The sequence below is a fragment of the Gobio gobio genome (assembly GCF_949357685.1).
Source record: "Gobio gobio genome assembly, chromosome: 14".
NCBI classification, from domain to species: domain Eukaryota; kingdom Metazoa; phylum Chordata; class Actinopteri; order Cypriniformes; family Gobionidae; genus Gobio; species Gobio gobio.
Genome location: NC_137107.1, coordinates 24145039 through 24158685, shown reverse-complemented (window position 1 = coordinate 24158685; position 13647 = coordinate 24145039). Strand labels below are relative to the sequence as shown.

General features: G+C 37.6%; 1 protein-coding gene across 2 annotated transcripts in view; it reads left to right on the top strand.

The window, feature by feature from the left end:
- Positions 1–13582, top strand: part of ppp3ca (protein phosphatase 3, catalytic subunit, alpha isozyme) — a 65531-nt gene extending 51949 nt beyond the window's left edge. The window contains exons 7-14 of one of the 2 annotated variants that reach the window (XM_079835668.1): positions 2623–2700; positions 2872–2966; positions 3458–3583; positions 6190–6267; positions 6975–7059; positions 8173–8270; positions 8785–8832; positions 12834–13582. In XM_079835668.1, coding sequence (XP_079691794.1) covers positions 2623–2700; positions 2872–2966; positions 3458–3583; positions 6190–6267; positions 6975–7059; positions 8173–8270; positions 8785–8832; positions 12834–13012 — 787 coding nt within the window. In that variant the 3' untranslated portion in view covers positions 13013–13582. The remainder of the gene's footprint in view (positions 1–2622; positions 2701–2871; positions 2967–3457; positions 3584–6189; positions 6268–6974; positions 7060–8172; positions 8271–8784; positions 8833–12833) is intronic. The other variant, XM_079835669.1, reaches the window with a different exon arrangement.
- Positions 13583–13647: the final 65 nt, after the last annotated feature.

Sequence of the window (13647 nt, the reverse complement as noted above, 5' to 3'; positions counted from 1 at the left end):
TTATTTCACAGTTTCAGCTCAAATGCAATGCTCGATATTATTGACTTGGTTATTTGAGACGGTCATTTTAAAGATGTTTCTTTTTCAAAGACATTTATGCCTCATAATCTAGCAGTTATTTTTTGTTTTATATGTTCATGTTTTCATGTACCTGTTTTTCATGTCACGTTTGTATTTGTCAACAACCATTTTCATAACAGTATTTTCATTATCTCAATGATGGACATGCCCCGCCCCCTGCACATGCCACGCCCCCGAGTACTCGAGTACTCGTTTTTGAGACCTATCGATGATCGAAATGAGAAATTGACAAAAATGCCCATCCCTACAACGAGGCAAATTCACATGACCAACTTTAACCCGTTGCAAAATCTATATGGGGAAATCTTTTGTCCTCGCATGAAATTCCAGACAGATTGCTATTGAAATGAGTGGATTAGCCCTGCAAAAATTCGCTGAACACAATCTGACCGGACCTGAAGCACCTCCGTTGTTTTTAAAGAAAACAAGAGACGAGTTGAATATTTTTTTGTGTGTGTTAATTAACATAAGTGCTGTCAGTTGAGATGAACACTGAATATTCATTTGCACTTTTCCCAATTGATATATTTTCCACCGTGGTTTTAAACATATAAAAACCAGTCCATATTTGTCTAAGTAGGCATTTCTTTGTCTGAATCATCTGAAAGTGGACCAGATTTTATGCTGATAGCCTAATGTCAGACTATGCAAGACTAGGGTGAAGCTGTCAGACAAGGAGAAGGGGGATGCCTTTTCAGCCTCTTGATCGTACTGTAGTCAGCAGAAAGAGTGAGATGGAAGGAGGGAGTGCGGCCAGCAATGGCAACACAGCTTTGCGTTCTATCCCACAATCCCCAAGGGCTCTGCAGTGTGGTGTTGCCATGACGACCCGTTTCCTCTTCCCAAACTGGAGCGAGTGATAGCGAGAGAGAAAGAGAGATGCAGAGGAAGAAGTGATTGGTAGAAAGCAGTGGTAAAGCAGCAGTGCCCCCTCATTAGCCGACGACACGAGAGAGAAAGACAGAAAGCAGCTCACACACCCTTTTACACACTCTGGGTTACAGGCAAACGTATGTTAGCACAGCACAGCAGCGCTTTCTCAAACTGAAACTTGACTGAATGTTACAGGTTTAGAATATAGGTGGGAATCAGTAGAGCTCTGGGGTTATAGGATATTATATTTATTTCTTCGTTGCAATCTGATTTTTTACCTTTTTTTTGTGTATAGCTTTTTTTTTCTTCTGTGCTGTACTTATGTACTTATATTTACACGACAATTATGTACTAAAAACGGAAAAGAGGGAGACGTTTTTCTCTGTCCACATGGATCAGTGAAAAAGATTAAAAACGCTGTGTCATGCTGTCAGGCCAGTAGTTGACAATGTCACTTTGTAAGGAAGCACACTAGACGCACACTCGGTCAGAATGCAATGATAAGATGTTCTACCTGCATATGTATATCCAGCGCAGACATCACATGTCATCAGCGCGTCCCATGAGGCTATGCAGAGTTGTAGACAGTCACCGAGCACCGTAAACAAACAGCAGCCACCATTTACAGTTCCTCCTGGACCAAAACAACAAGCTTATGCTGTGTTCATATCTGGAGCTGTTCACGTTTTCTATCTATCAACGCTAACACTATTAACACCGACATGAATCTGCAGAAGTCAGGTACAAGTAAGCGCTCTGCAAGTTGTTAATGTGCATTATTATTGTAATGTTGTGTGCTTTAAGACATGAGGTAGTTTAACGCCGTCTCTCATGACGCTTTGCAAACTCTGCTGTGTGCGTTCATGTGTTTTGAAGGAAGATTGGCTTTGGAGACGCTCTGAAGGGAGGGTGGGATCTCATGCTTTCAAAGCTAGCTTGCTATTGCTAGCCTCTCCGAAATTGCCTACCCTACTTTTAATAAAAAATACAACTGTTCATTGTTAGTTCATGTTAGCTCAGGTCCATTACCCAATATTAACAAATACAACCTTTGACTTAAATAATTTATTAGTAAATGTTGAAATTAACATTAACAAAGTTTAATATAAATGCTTTATACATATTTTTCATTGTTAGTTCATGTTAACTTATGTTGTTAACTAATGTTAACAAATATTAATAAATTGTAAAGTGTTACCACAAATATTCCTGTGAAAAATATATCCAAATTCTTGGCATTAGAATACTGACACAGCATTATGAGATAAAGTATTACAATAAACTTTGAAATATACATTTCATTGAAACACAAATCATGTCAGGGTCTGCTGAGACTGAGTGCAAAAGTGTGTGAAAATCGAAAGTATATCCAAACATATATGCAATCTGAATTGCAAATATGTGAGAACCAGGGCATTTCTTTCTTCTCTCAGGATATCTGTAAACATGCATTATGGAGTGAGAAACAGTTGAGCACCACACTGCCCCGGCTGGACACATGCGGAACTGCACTCATGCTCCATTCACACATGAATGTTTTGCTTGGCTGACAGTTGAAAGCATAAAAACAATACAACATTAATGAGACTCGTCCCCCCACAGTTTCTGAATGTTGGCTCTTATTTTCTCTCTCATTCTCTTTTCCTTCTCTCAATCACTGTGTTGCAGTTATCCGGCTGTCTGTGACTTCCTACAAAATAATAACTTGTTATCAATCATTCGAGCGCACGAAGCACAAGATGCAGGGTATGTATTCCCCATCTTTATCTCTTTTTTTGTTTGTTTTTGTGTGTACTAATATGCGGTACAAAGGTGTGATTTTAAGGGTACACCTTTCCATACAGGTACAGTTTTTGCACATTTTGTCTTTGAAAGTAAATGAAAATGTTTTTATCTTCCCTTTCCCTCTTCTAACAGCTACCGGATGTACAGGAAGAGTCAGACCACTGGCTTCCCTTCCCTAATTACCATCTTCTCTGCACCAAACTACCTTGATGTTTACAATAACAAAGGTGAGGCCTGCTTTCCCTTACAGTGAGATATGTGTGAAAAAAATGAGGCATTGTGATGGGAACAGAGAGCTGGAAGAGAGCGTGGGCAGAACCATCAGGTCGAGTGACTCCATCCATGTGGTCTTATCATCCACTGATGGAACAGGGTCAACCTCTCAGCAGTGCCATCTAGTGGAGGCTTTTTGTGTAAATGAATGTTCAGCCACTTACAAATTGATATACTGTGTATCTGGATGTATTTGCACCATTTTTGATTGACATGTTTTTCCTCAGAAAGCTCATTTAGCTTGGGTTTTGTCATATCATTGTGTGTACACTACACACTTTATTTTAGATAGTCAAATTATTCCATAAACACAATTTAGAAATTGATTAGGAAACAAACCCAGAGGCTCAGGAAGCCACGGTCTCTTGAGATTATTTCTCATATTATTGATTAGAGAAAACTCAAATGCTGGTGGCTCACTTTTTCTTATTACTCACTTCCTCAGCTGCCGTTCTGAAGTACGAGAACAATGTAATGAACATCCGGCAGTTCAACTGCTCCCCTCATCCTTACTGGCTGCCAAATTTCATGGACGTCTTCACCTGGTCGCTGCCATTTGTGGGGGAGAAAGGTACCTCTGTCACATATACAACTGGATATTGACAGGCTTGACAATATTCAATTATTTTTGCTTAAATTGCCCCTATTATGCGATTTTAAAGTGTTATAATTTTGTATTGGAGTCTCCTACAAAAAACACTAATTTTCTCATAATATACATTGCACATCACCACATTTTTCAATGATCCTCAAACGACTCGTCGGATGAATCAGTCTCTCTAAATCCCTCCTTTCTGAGAACCGACTCTGCTCAGAATGGCCAGGCGGCCCAGTCTGTTATGATTGGTCTACCGCTTACAGTGCTTGTCGGAAGCTAAACGCCCAGTACCATAACTGAACTTAAGATCCGGAGGCTTCAGTCCACAGCGATTGCACACACTGTAAAGTTATTGAACACTAACCTCCATCGCAAGAGGAGTTGAGCTGAGACTTGAGCAGGACGTTTCTCTGTGATACGCTACTCATTTTGATATACATTATGAGTTGTTGCAACTGTAATTCCTCACCATCAACAAACCCATGTGTATATTTCTAATTTATTGCGGTGCACATGTGGGAACTGTATCAATAACAGCGCATATGTTAGCCGAGCACTAACTTGAATGACTGATGTAACATAAACCTTTGCAAAACAAATCATGTTCCATCCTTTATCTTTATAAGAACGACAGACAATCTGGATTATTAGACACAATTTTAGGTAATAGTGGCCCACAGCTGATTAGCAGAAGTATTTCAGTAAGACAGTAATAAAGTGAGTTAGCCGGAAACTTACCGGTAAAAATATATACATCAATAATGATTCATACTTACAGGTTGTGTTTTTGAGGAGCAAGCTGGTCCAAATAAAGGACTGTCTAGGTATGGGTGATATGGACTTAAAAATGTATCAAGATTTTCTGGTATTTATTGCGATAACGATATAATTGACAATATAAATTTTGTACCATTCCCCATGTTTTTGGCTACAAGTGAGAGCTGCACGCATTCTTGAGCCTCAAAAAAACAAACAATGACCTAAAGTAAAACGTACCCATCAATAAATATGCTCCATAATAAAAGAAATAAAACAAAAAACAGTAAATATCCAAACACCATCCATTTCAGAAATGGAAAAATTGCAGATATACTTTTCTTCTGTAAAAGTGCAGGTAATGTTTGAATAGTGCAACTGTGATGAAAAACATAATAAAATACAACAATAATACTTCAAATCAATGACAACTTTGAAATGTAAACACAGATTCTGTATTAATTCATATTCTCATGGTGCAAACAGTGGCAAAAAAATAGTGCAAACAGCAAAAGTAATAATCCCAACCATGTCTTCAGATTACAAAAAAAAATGCAAATAATAATTAAATGATAGAAATCAAGTAATTTGAACTAAAACTTGGTAATCATGTGCGAATGAAAAAATATGAATGCATATTTGTCATTTTAACTGAATTTAGGACTAGTGGTGGTGCTTGTTGGTCATTTAGTGTTTCTGTAAAAAAAAAAAAAAAACGAACAATAATACTGATAAGATAATAATACTACGAATTCTACTACTACTACTAACAATATAAACCACACTAAGGATTGATAAGCTTCTGGGATCATGAATATTAATCACGTTGTCAGCGTTCGCTCGAACTGATTTGCTGAAATCGAAACAGGGACAGGATAGGTGAGCGCCAGCCAATGAGATTGCCGTTTGCGCATTAGTTTCTTCTTTTTCATAAAGACTGAATAATTCCAAATGAACACCGTTATTTTACAGGAAAATACAGCAAAGAATATTGTTTGCATGTAGTGCGTCAATTCTGTGTGGTATGATGCTCTCTCTTTGAGTGTGTGTGAAACACTGAGCGCTCTCATTCGCGCGCCTCACACTAGTGTTTATTGTGCATCAAATACACTGCGCATTCACTGAGATGAACTGAAATAGCGCATTTTACCATTCGCTTAACAAAGCGCAAATCTCTCAAGTCCTCAGTCCAAGTGAAAATACATCTGTGTGTACAGGTTCCAGATTGTAGAGGTAGCTCCTTGTTAAGCGATAAACTCCATAGTTGTTTTCGCTCTGCACGTGAGCTGCGAATGAGTCAACTATGCTTTATCGTTATTATCACGGGAAGACTAATTCTTATCGTGGGGAGAATTTTTACCGGTATATCGCAAACGATAAAGATATCGCCCATCCCTACTACTGACCCATCTTTCAAGGGCAAGCATTTTGTGAATCCCATGTTGAACTCTGAGATTTGAGAAGCAGTCGTCAGTAAAATTATGTTTGAGGGCAGGTCAAGTTATTCACAGGCGGACAACATACAGCATAGGCGGGCATTGTGCAAATGTCTTTTCTAGTGACATGGAACAGTAGTACAAACGACTCGTATAGACTGTTCAGAGTCGATTCTTTCTTTTGGGAGACAATAACTTTATTTATTGTGCACTTTTTTCGACGTTTACATTCACAAACAGCTGTATTACACACTGCATGAAAGAGAATATTCAAAAAACATTAATAGGGGCACTTTAAGTAAAAACAGACTCACATTTGCTTATGTCCGATACATTCAACTAAATGTCAATTTGATATGTTGTGACTGACTGTTGCTTGGCCTGCAGTCACGGAGATGCTGGTAAATGTGTTGAGCATCTGTTCTGATGATGAGCTGATGAATGATGGAGACGAGATCTTTGACGGTGAGACATTCTCTTCACTTGTTCACTATGCAGAAGATAAACATGATTTATTCCACATGAAACATGACTATGATTTCTCGACAGAAAGGGCCTTTTCTTTGACGTCAGGTACATCCTGAAATTTGACTCGTAGTCATTTCAATATCTTTCCTGTAAAGTAGCATTGCTGTGATACCGTGTTTGTAATAGCCCTTAAGTTTTGTCTTTGCGCTTGACTTAGTAACTAGCTCCTACAGGTATTGGGAAAGCTACTTTAAAATTGAAGCATTTCAAGTTACAAGCTACTTATAATTGAATGCAATTTAAACCACAGTCAAACTGGTTCCAAACAAGCTTGTAAAATGTTGTAGCTAATCAAATTTTAGCATTATTATTTACTTTAATCAGAGCAGTATTTCTCGGATTCAAAAACATTTCGGATTTACAATGTGAGTGTTTTGTCACGCTACGCATTGGGAAAAAGTAGCTTGTTGCTTGAAAAGCTACATGATTTTAAGAAAAAGCTGAGCTACTGTCACACTACTGAAACATGTGGGTTAGTTAGTGGTGTCGCTTTTTAAGTTAGCTACTTTTGAAACTGCCACCAACACAATACATAATTTCTTGTGTGTCTGCATCCATGTATATAAAAGAAGAAAAGTTTCTGGAGTTTTTTTGCCTCTGGTCATACAGACTGAGACTGCTTCATTTTTTCTTTCCGCCCACAGCAAATGCAGCAGCTGCTCGCAAAGAGGTGATTAGGAACAAGATTCGTGCCATTGGGAAAATGGCCAAGATGTTCTCGGTGCTCAGGTACAAATGGGGCTTCTTCCAGCTGAGTCATTCAGTCTGCGGTCAGCTGGGTCACATGCTTATGAAACTGTTCTGGCTTGTCATAAGTGATAGATAGAGGAGAGGTTTCTTTAAAGCAAGATATTGCTGATATTCAGTACAACATAAAACTGGGATGCCGGAAACTACTTTAAAGGTAGAATTTTAAAGGAATTCTTTGGACATCTGTGGTTAAAAATGCATAATTATGACAGTAAGTATATTTTAGAGAGACCCCTTTCCGAAAATATAAAATCAGCTGTATATTTGGATTCATATAGCTGTGAATGAGAGAATACATTAAGTATTTTTTTGTGTGCCGATTTGCTCAAATAGCAAAAGAAAAACGCCACAATAGTGATTTCACAACTTTCAAAAAGAGGGAAAAAATAGAGTGAGATTGATAACGGCAGTCAAAATAGAGAAATATGTTAACATTTACCATCACTCCCATAGACGCTGTATTAGAAACACCCTCACAGCAGCGGTAACTTGTTTTTGTAATTTGATGCAAAAATAATAAAGTACAAAGTATTAGTGTTATAAATGTACATATATATTTTTAAGGATTAAATTACAAAAAACGTTGCTGGATTTACGATAATGATGACCGTTAAAACGCATCATCACAGTCTGTGAAAAGGGTCAATTGCTATTGCCATCCTCTCCGAAATTGCCTGCCCTAGTTTTAATACTTGAACTCTGCAAGGATGCATTAAATTGATCAAAAGTGACAGTAAAGACAATTATAATGTTACAAAAGATTTCTATTTCAAATAAATGCAACAAATATTACACAATAAAACAAAAACATATTAAGCAGCACAAGGTTTTTCAACATTGATAATAATAAGAAATGTTTCTTGAGCACCAAATCAGCATATTAGAATGGCTTCTAAGGATCATTTGACATTGAAGACTGAAAATACGGGAATAAATGACATTTTAAATTATACTTACATCGATTTTTGACCAAATAAATGCAGCCTTGATGAGAATAATAGATTCTTTCAAAAGCTTCAAACTTCAAACTTTTGGACAGTAGTGTAAAATCAGTGTGTTATTATTTCTGATGGTTATATCCTGTCTTTGCAGAGAAGAGAGTGAGAATGTGTTGACCCTGAAGGGCTTGACCCCTACCGGCATGCTGCCCAGCGGGGTGCTTTCTGGAGGAAAGCAGACTCTACAGAGTGGTGAGCACACGACCCAGTACTGGCCATGTCCCTCTTTTGGTTCTTGTCCCCCCCCCCCCCTCTCTCTCTCTCTCTCTCTCACTTCTTTCTATTTCCTCCTCTAATGTCTCTATAGTGTCTGTCCCTGTCTCTTCCACCTGTCTCTCCATCTGTCTCTCTCTGTATCCTCTGACAAACTCCAGGCTTTGGGGTGCTGTTCTTTTAGTTCCCCCAAAGCATGGACACATTAGTGGGTCGGTTTACCTGTCATTGGTAAACTGGGGTGAGAATGAGTTTCTGACAGGCCTGTAGGGTGTTCAAAGCACAGCGAGCGTGAAAAGCAGGAGAAGCATCCTGCAGAGTGCGAATGGTTGAGGGGATTGTCTGAGTCTGTGGTCCATAGTCTGGTTGGCGTGCATGCGTCTCACGGGGTTGTCCCGGCTCCCGCCGCTGCTTGTGCACAACTGCTTGCCTGTGCGTTACTGCTGTTGCATGGCTTGTTCAGGTGTAACACACTCCCCTCCTCTCCCTCCAGCAACCATCGAAGCCATTGAAGCCATCGAGACAGAAGAAGACGGAGAAGGTAATTCCAGGACATGTATCTGGGTGCAATCCAGCATAGACTGGTAGCCGTGTTTTGGAACATGGTAGATGGTTTCTAGCTGGTGAAACCAGGTGGTATCTGGTTTGTTTCAACATGGTCTACCAGTTAGAACCACATTTCAAAACAATCTATCAGTAGATGCTGGATTTTCCACCAGGGTCACCACACTCTGAAGTTGACTGCTCTAACTAACTAACTAACTAACACACCACATTAGAGAAGAGCCACAAGGCCAGAAAGACACCACATCACTACGAAAAGGCACCGCACATGTCTGGGAACAGTTTGGTTTCAAATAATCTGACATAGCCTGGAGTCCTTACTGGTTAACACTGTGGCTGTGTCCGAAACGCAAGGCAGTTGCCTTATTGCCCACTCAGTCAATGACTTAACAGACAGCACCGAAAGAAAATTCCAAAGCAAGAAAATTTTGACTGCTGAGCTCAACGTAGTGGATTTTTTTTTTTTTTTCAGTTATGATTTTTACTTATAAACATTTTGCACACAATATAGTCGATGAAGTGCAATTTTACACGACCGTTCAAAAGTTTTAGGTCAGTAAGATGCATTGAAGGATTAGTTAACTTAAAAATGAAAATGTCCTCATATTTGACTCACCCCCATCTCATCCAAGATGTCTTTCTTTCTTCAGTCGAAAAGAAATCAAGTTGAGAAATCAACTCCAAAATGTTGAAGGTCTAAATCAATTCGAAGGGCTTCAGAGGCTCTGCGCGATCCCAGATGATCTGCCTATAGCGTGACCTTTACAACGTGATTGCGCATTCCTTGGCACGTCGCAGAGCAGCGCAAGATGAGCAATTTAGGTTAAAAAGTATATTCTTTTTTTTATTTATTTTTATTTAATGACCAATCGTTTCGCTAGATAAGATCCTATTCCTCGTCTGGGATCGCGCAGAGCCTCTGAAGCCCTTTGAAACTGCATTGATTTGCACATTTTGGTTGCCATGGAAGGCTATGAAGGGGAGAAAAATCCTGACATGTTTTCCTCAAAAAACTTTATTTCTTTTCGACTGAAAAAAGAAAGACATGAATAACTAATCTACTAAACTAATCCTTTAAATTGATCAAAAGCGATCAAATGGTAATAAAGACATAATGTTAAAAAATGCTGTTCTTTTGAACTTTTTATTAATCAAAGAATTGTGAAAAAAGTGTATCATGGTTTTCACAAAAATATTAAACAGCACAACTGTTTTCAACATTGATAGTAAGAAATGTTTCTTGAGTAGCAAATCAGCATATTAGAATGATGATCATGTGACACTACAGACTCGAGTAATGATGCTGAAAATTCAGCTTTGCCATCACAAGAATAAATAAGAAAACAGTTATTTCAAATTATAATAATATTTATAATTTAATAAACACATTATTACTATTTTTACTGTATTTTTGATCAAATAAATGCCTTGGTTACTCCAAACTTTTGAACGGTATGGTATATTTACATTTGTAATGTTATATTTGTAATTTTACATTTATTATTTTATTATTTTCACATTTATTTGATCATTTAAATTTTTTTTTTTTTTTAAGAAAATAATGGCAATAAAAGCTTAAAATTATAGAGTTTTCAAGATAGCAATTAACTCATAATGGGATCCATGGCATAAAATGACTGATTGGTTTTACTATTTGACTAGGCCACTGACCCCAGGTCAACCATTCTTTTTCTTGAGCCCTGCAATGATTACAACATGTGTTTCTCAGTTAATATGCAACTAGACAAGAAAAAGAAAAACATTTATGAATTAATGTACTACTTTGAACTGCTCCATCAGCCCGCCTTTTCCACCAACAGTCAAACTGCATGCCGGAAGGCATTGAAGGATACATCTACTGAACACTGCCTTCAAAAACCAACCAGATTAGTATATTAGGATTAAAATTTGCAATGATGCCTTCCTACCCCCCTATATTGCATGCAAATGCAGTGGGCGGGGCGAGTAGGTTTTAGACACAGCCATTATGTAATTAAGGCATCGCAAGATGCTATTTGTACAGAAAAAAAACAGCAATTTACCCAGATATTTGCCGTGCCTTTTTGAGTGGTGACATTAAGGGAACTATCCTTTTATATCTTGCATGATGGTTTGAGGTAGCATCTAAACTGGAGGCATGATTTTTTGATATGGTCTGTTGGGCGCTGCTTTTCCTCTGGCCCTCATGGTTCAAGTGTGGGCGTAGCATGTGATTAACCGCAATCAGGAACTCTCAGCCAACCAGAGTGTGTTCCTCTTCTGCAACCTCTCACTTTCTGAGACCAGCTCACCTCAGTGATACACAAATGGATGGACACAAGGGGTTTGGACACTGCTTTCTACTTCCACAGTTAATATAATACGAGGTTGTTAATCGATGGTAAATGTTTCTCTTGAAAACGGCAGGCTATATTATTTCGACTTTTACATTTTTTATTGTGTTTTAACAGCTGAATTTGTGGTGAAAAACTACATTACCCATGATGCTCTACAGAAAATTCCACCAATCAAAGTCACAACAAGCAAATAGCCTCAAAGAAGCTTGGCAGGGAATGCCCTTTCACATGAAGCACTGCCAATGACATAATCAAGTTCCCTATGCTCTCAAAATACTATATATACGCATATTTGCAATAAACGTGTAATAAATATCTTGTTTCTATAGTCATATAATCAACAACTTATTTCTACGTCTTTTCTTAATCCGACATGTTGTTTGCAGTTCTTCATGGGATTATAGTTATTTCCCTTATTAAAGCCGTTGGTTGGTTTGGTTCATGGCTTATAACTCTATAAGGAAGACTTTTTAAAAATCCTGATGGGAAAAATAAATGGAAAAAATATGCTGCTTAAAAAAATCCGACGGGCACTGTTGCATTCTAGGAAACGCAACTATAAAAGTTGCATTTACAAATTAGTTAATAAAGTATAATATTTTTTATTGAAATATTAGTTAATATCGATATTTTAAATATTATATATTTAAACATTTAAAATGTTTTTAAGAAAATGTAATAAAAATGTATAAATATAAGTGCATTTAACTTATTTTTTAAGTTATAAGTCATTTATGCATTATTTTATTGTTACACTTTTTTTCAATTTAATAAGTAATTTACCAATTTCGATTTTTAATTAATACAATGATTATTGAGTTTTTATTCATATTATTTCTCCATAGAATATATTTTGAATATTCAAGATATACACTACTATTCAAAAGTTATGTTACAAAATGTTAAATGTTTTTGAAAGAAGTCTCAACAAGGCTACATTTATTTAATTTAAAAAATACAGTAAAAACAGTAATATTGCGAAATATTATTGGTATTTAAAAAAACTGTTTTCTATTTGAATATATTTTCAAATATAATTTATTCCTGTGATGCAAAGCTGAATTTACAGCATCGTTACTTCAGTGTCACATGATCCTTCAGAAATAATTCTAATATGCTGATTTGGTGTTTAAGAAACTTGCCAAAAACAGTTGTACTGTTTAATATTTTAAATAGGGCTGTCAAAAGATTAATCGCGATTAATCTCATCCAAAATAAAAGTTTGTGTTTACATAATATATGTGTGTGTACTGTGTATAATTATTATTTATATATAAAAACACACACAAGCATGTATATATTTAAGAAAAATGTATTATATTTATATATAAAATATTGATATATAATATAAATTATATAAATGTATATACATGCAAATATTTCTTAAATATATACATGAATGTGTTTGTATTTATTTATACATAATAATTATACAGAGTACACACAAATATATTATGTAAACACAAACTTTTATTTTGGATGTGATTAATCGTGATTAATCTTTGACAGCCCTAATTTTAAACTGTGATACTTTTTTTTTGAAATACTACTGACCCCAAACTTTTGAATGGTGGTGTGTATACAGCAGGTCAGACAAACTAGTTTATCAGACTCATTGTGGGCCTTTCCTGTCTCTCCACAGCCATCCGCGGCTTCTCTCCACAGCACAAGATCAGCAGTTTCGAAGAGGCTAAAGGTCTGGACCGCATCAATGAGCGCATGCCACCCCGCAAGGACGGGGTCAACCACGTGGGCCACTCCATGGGCAAAATGAACGTGTCCGAGACCAACGGCACCGACGACAACAGTAACATCCAGTGATGAAATGGCTGCCCGCTCACCTGCACCTGAGTCCATGCCACCGCCACGACGCATGGCAGGACAATGCCAAACTTGTGATTTAAGGCCTCCTGCTTCCAACAAACACCCAATGACATCACCTACACATCCCTCCCTGCTCCAATGTCCAATTCGAGAACCAAAACTATCTTAAATGTGTCACTGAAAAAGGGGCAGACTGTTTTCTTACCGTCTGCTTGCCGCTTGCAATTTTCGAAGCGGATACCTTGCCGACGGCAAGTTTCTGCCTTTTTTGGGAGTGTTGAGTGGGAAGGAGGGGTGGGGGGTGAAATGCCTGTCAAGGGCTGAAAGTGTCTTTATCAGAGAGGGGGCGGTCTCAGTTCCTTTCCGACTCCGCCCACAGACCAAGTGGGCGGGGTTTAGGAACTCTTAAGCCTGATCCATCCAGTTCGTCGGTGCGGGTGATGAGCCTGTGCTGGTTCCATGCACACTTTTTTTCCTCTTTTGATTCAGAGTTTTTCTTCATGGTCCCATCTCACTGTTGATGATGTTTTGCTACTAGTATTAATAAATATACAAATTTGAAACGACAAAAAAACGAAAAAAAAATGTTTGTAAGAAAGGACATTTAACAACGAAACCTGTGCATTTTTGAT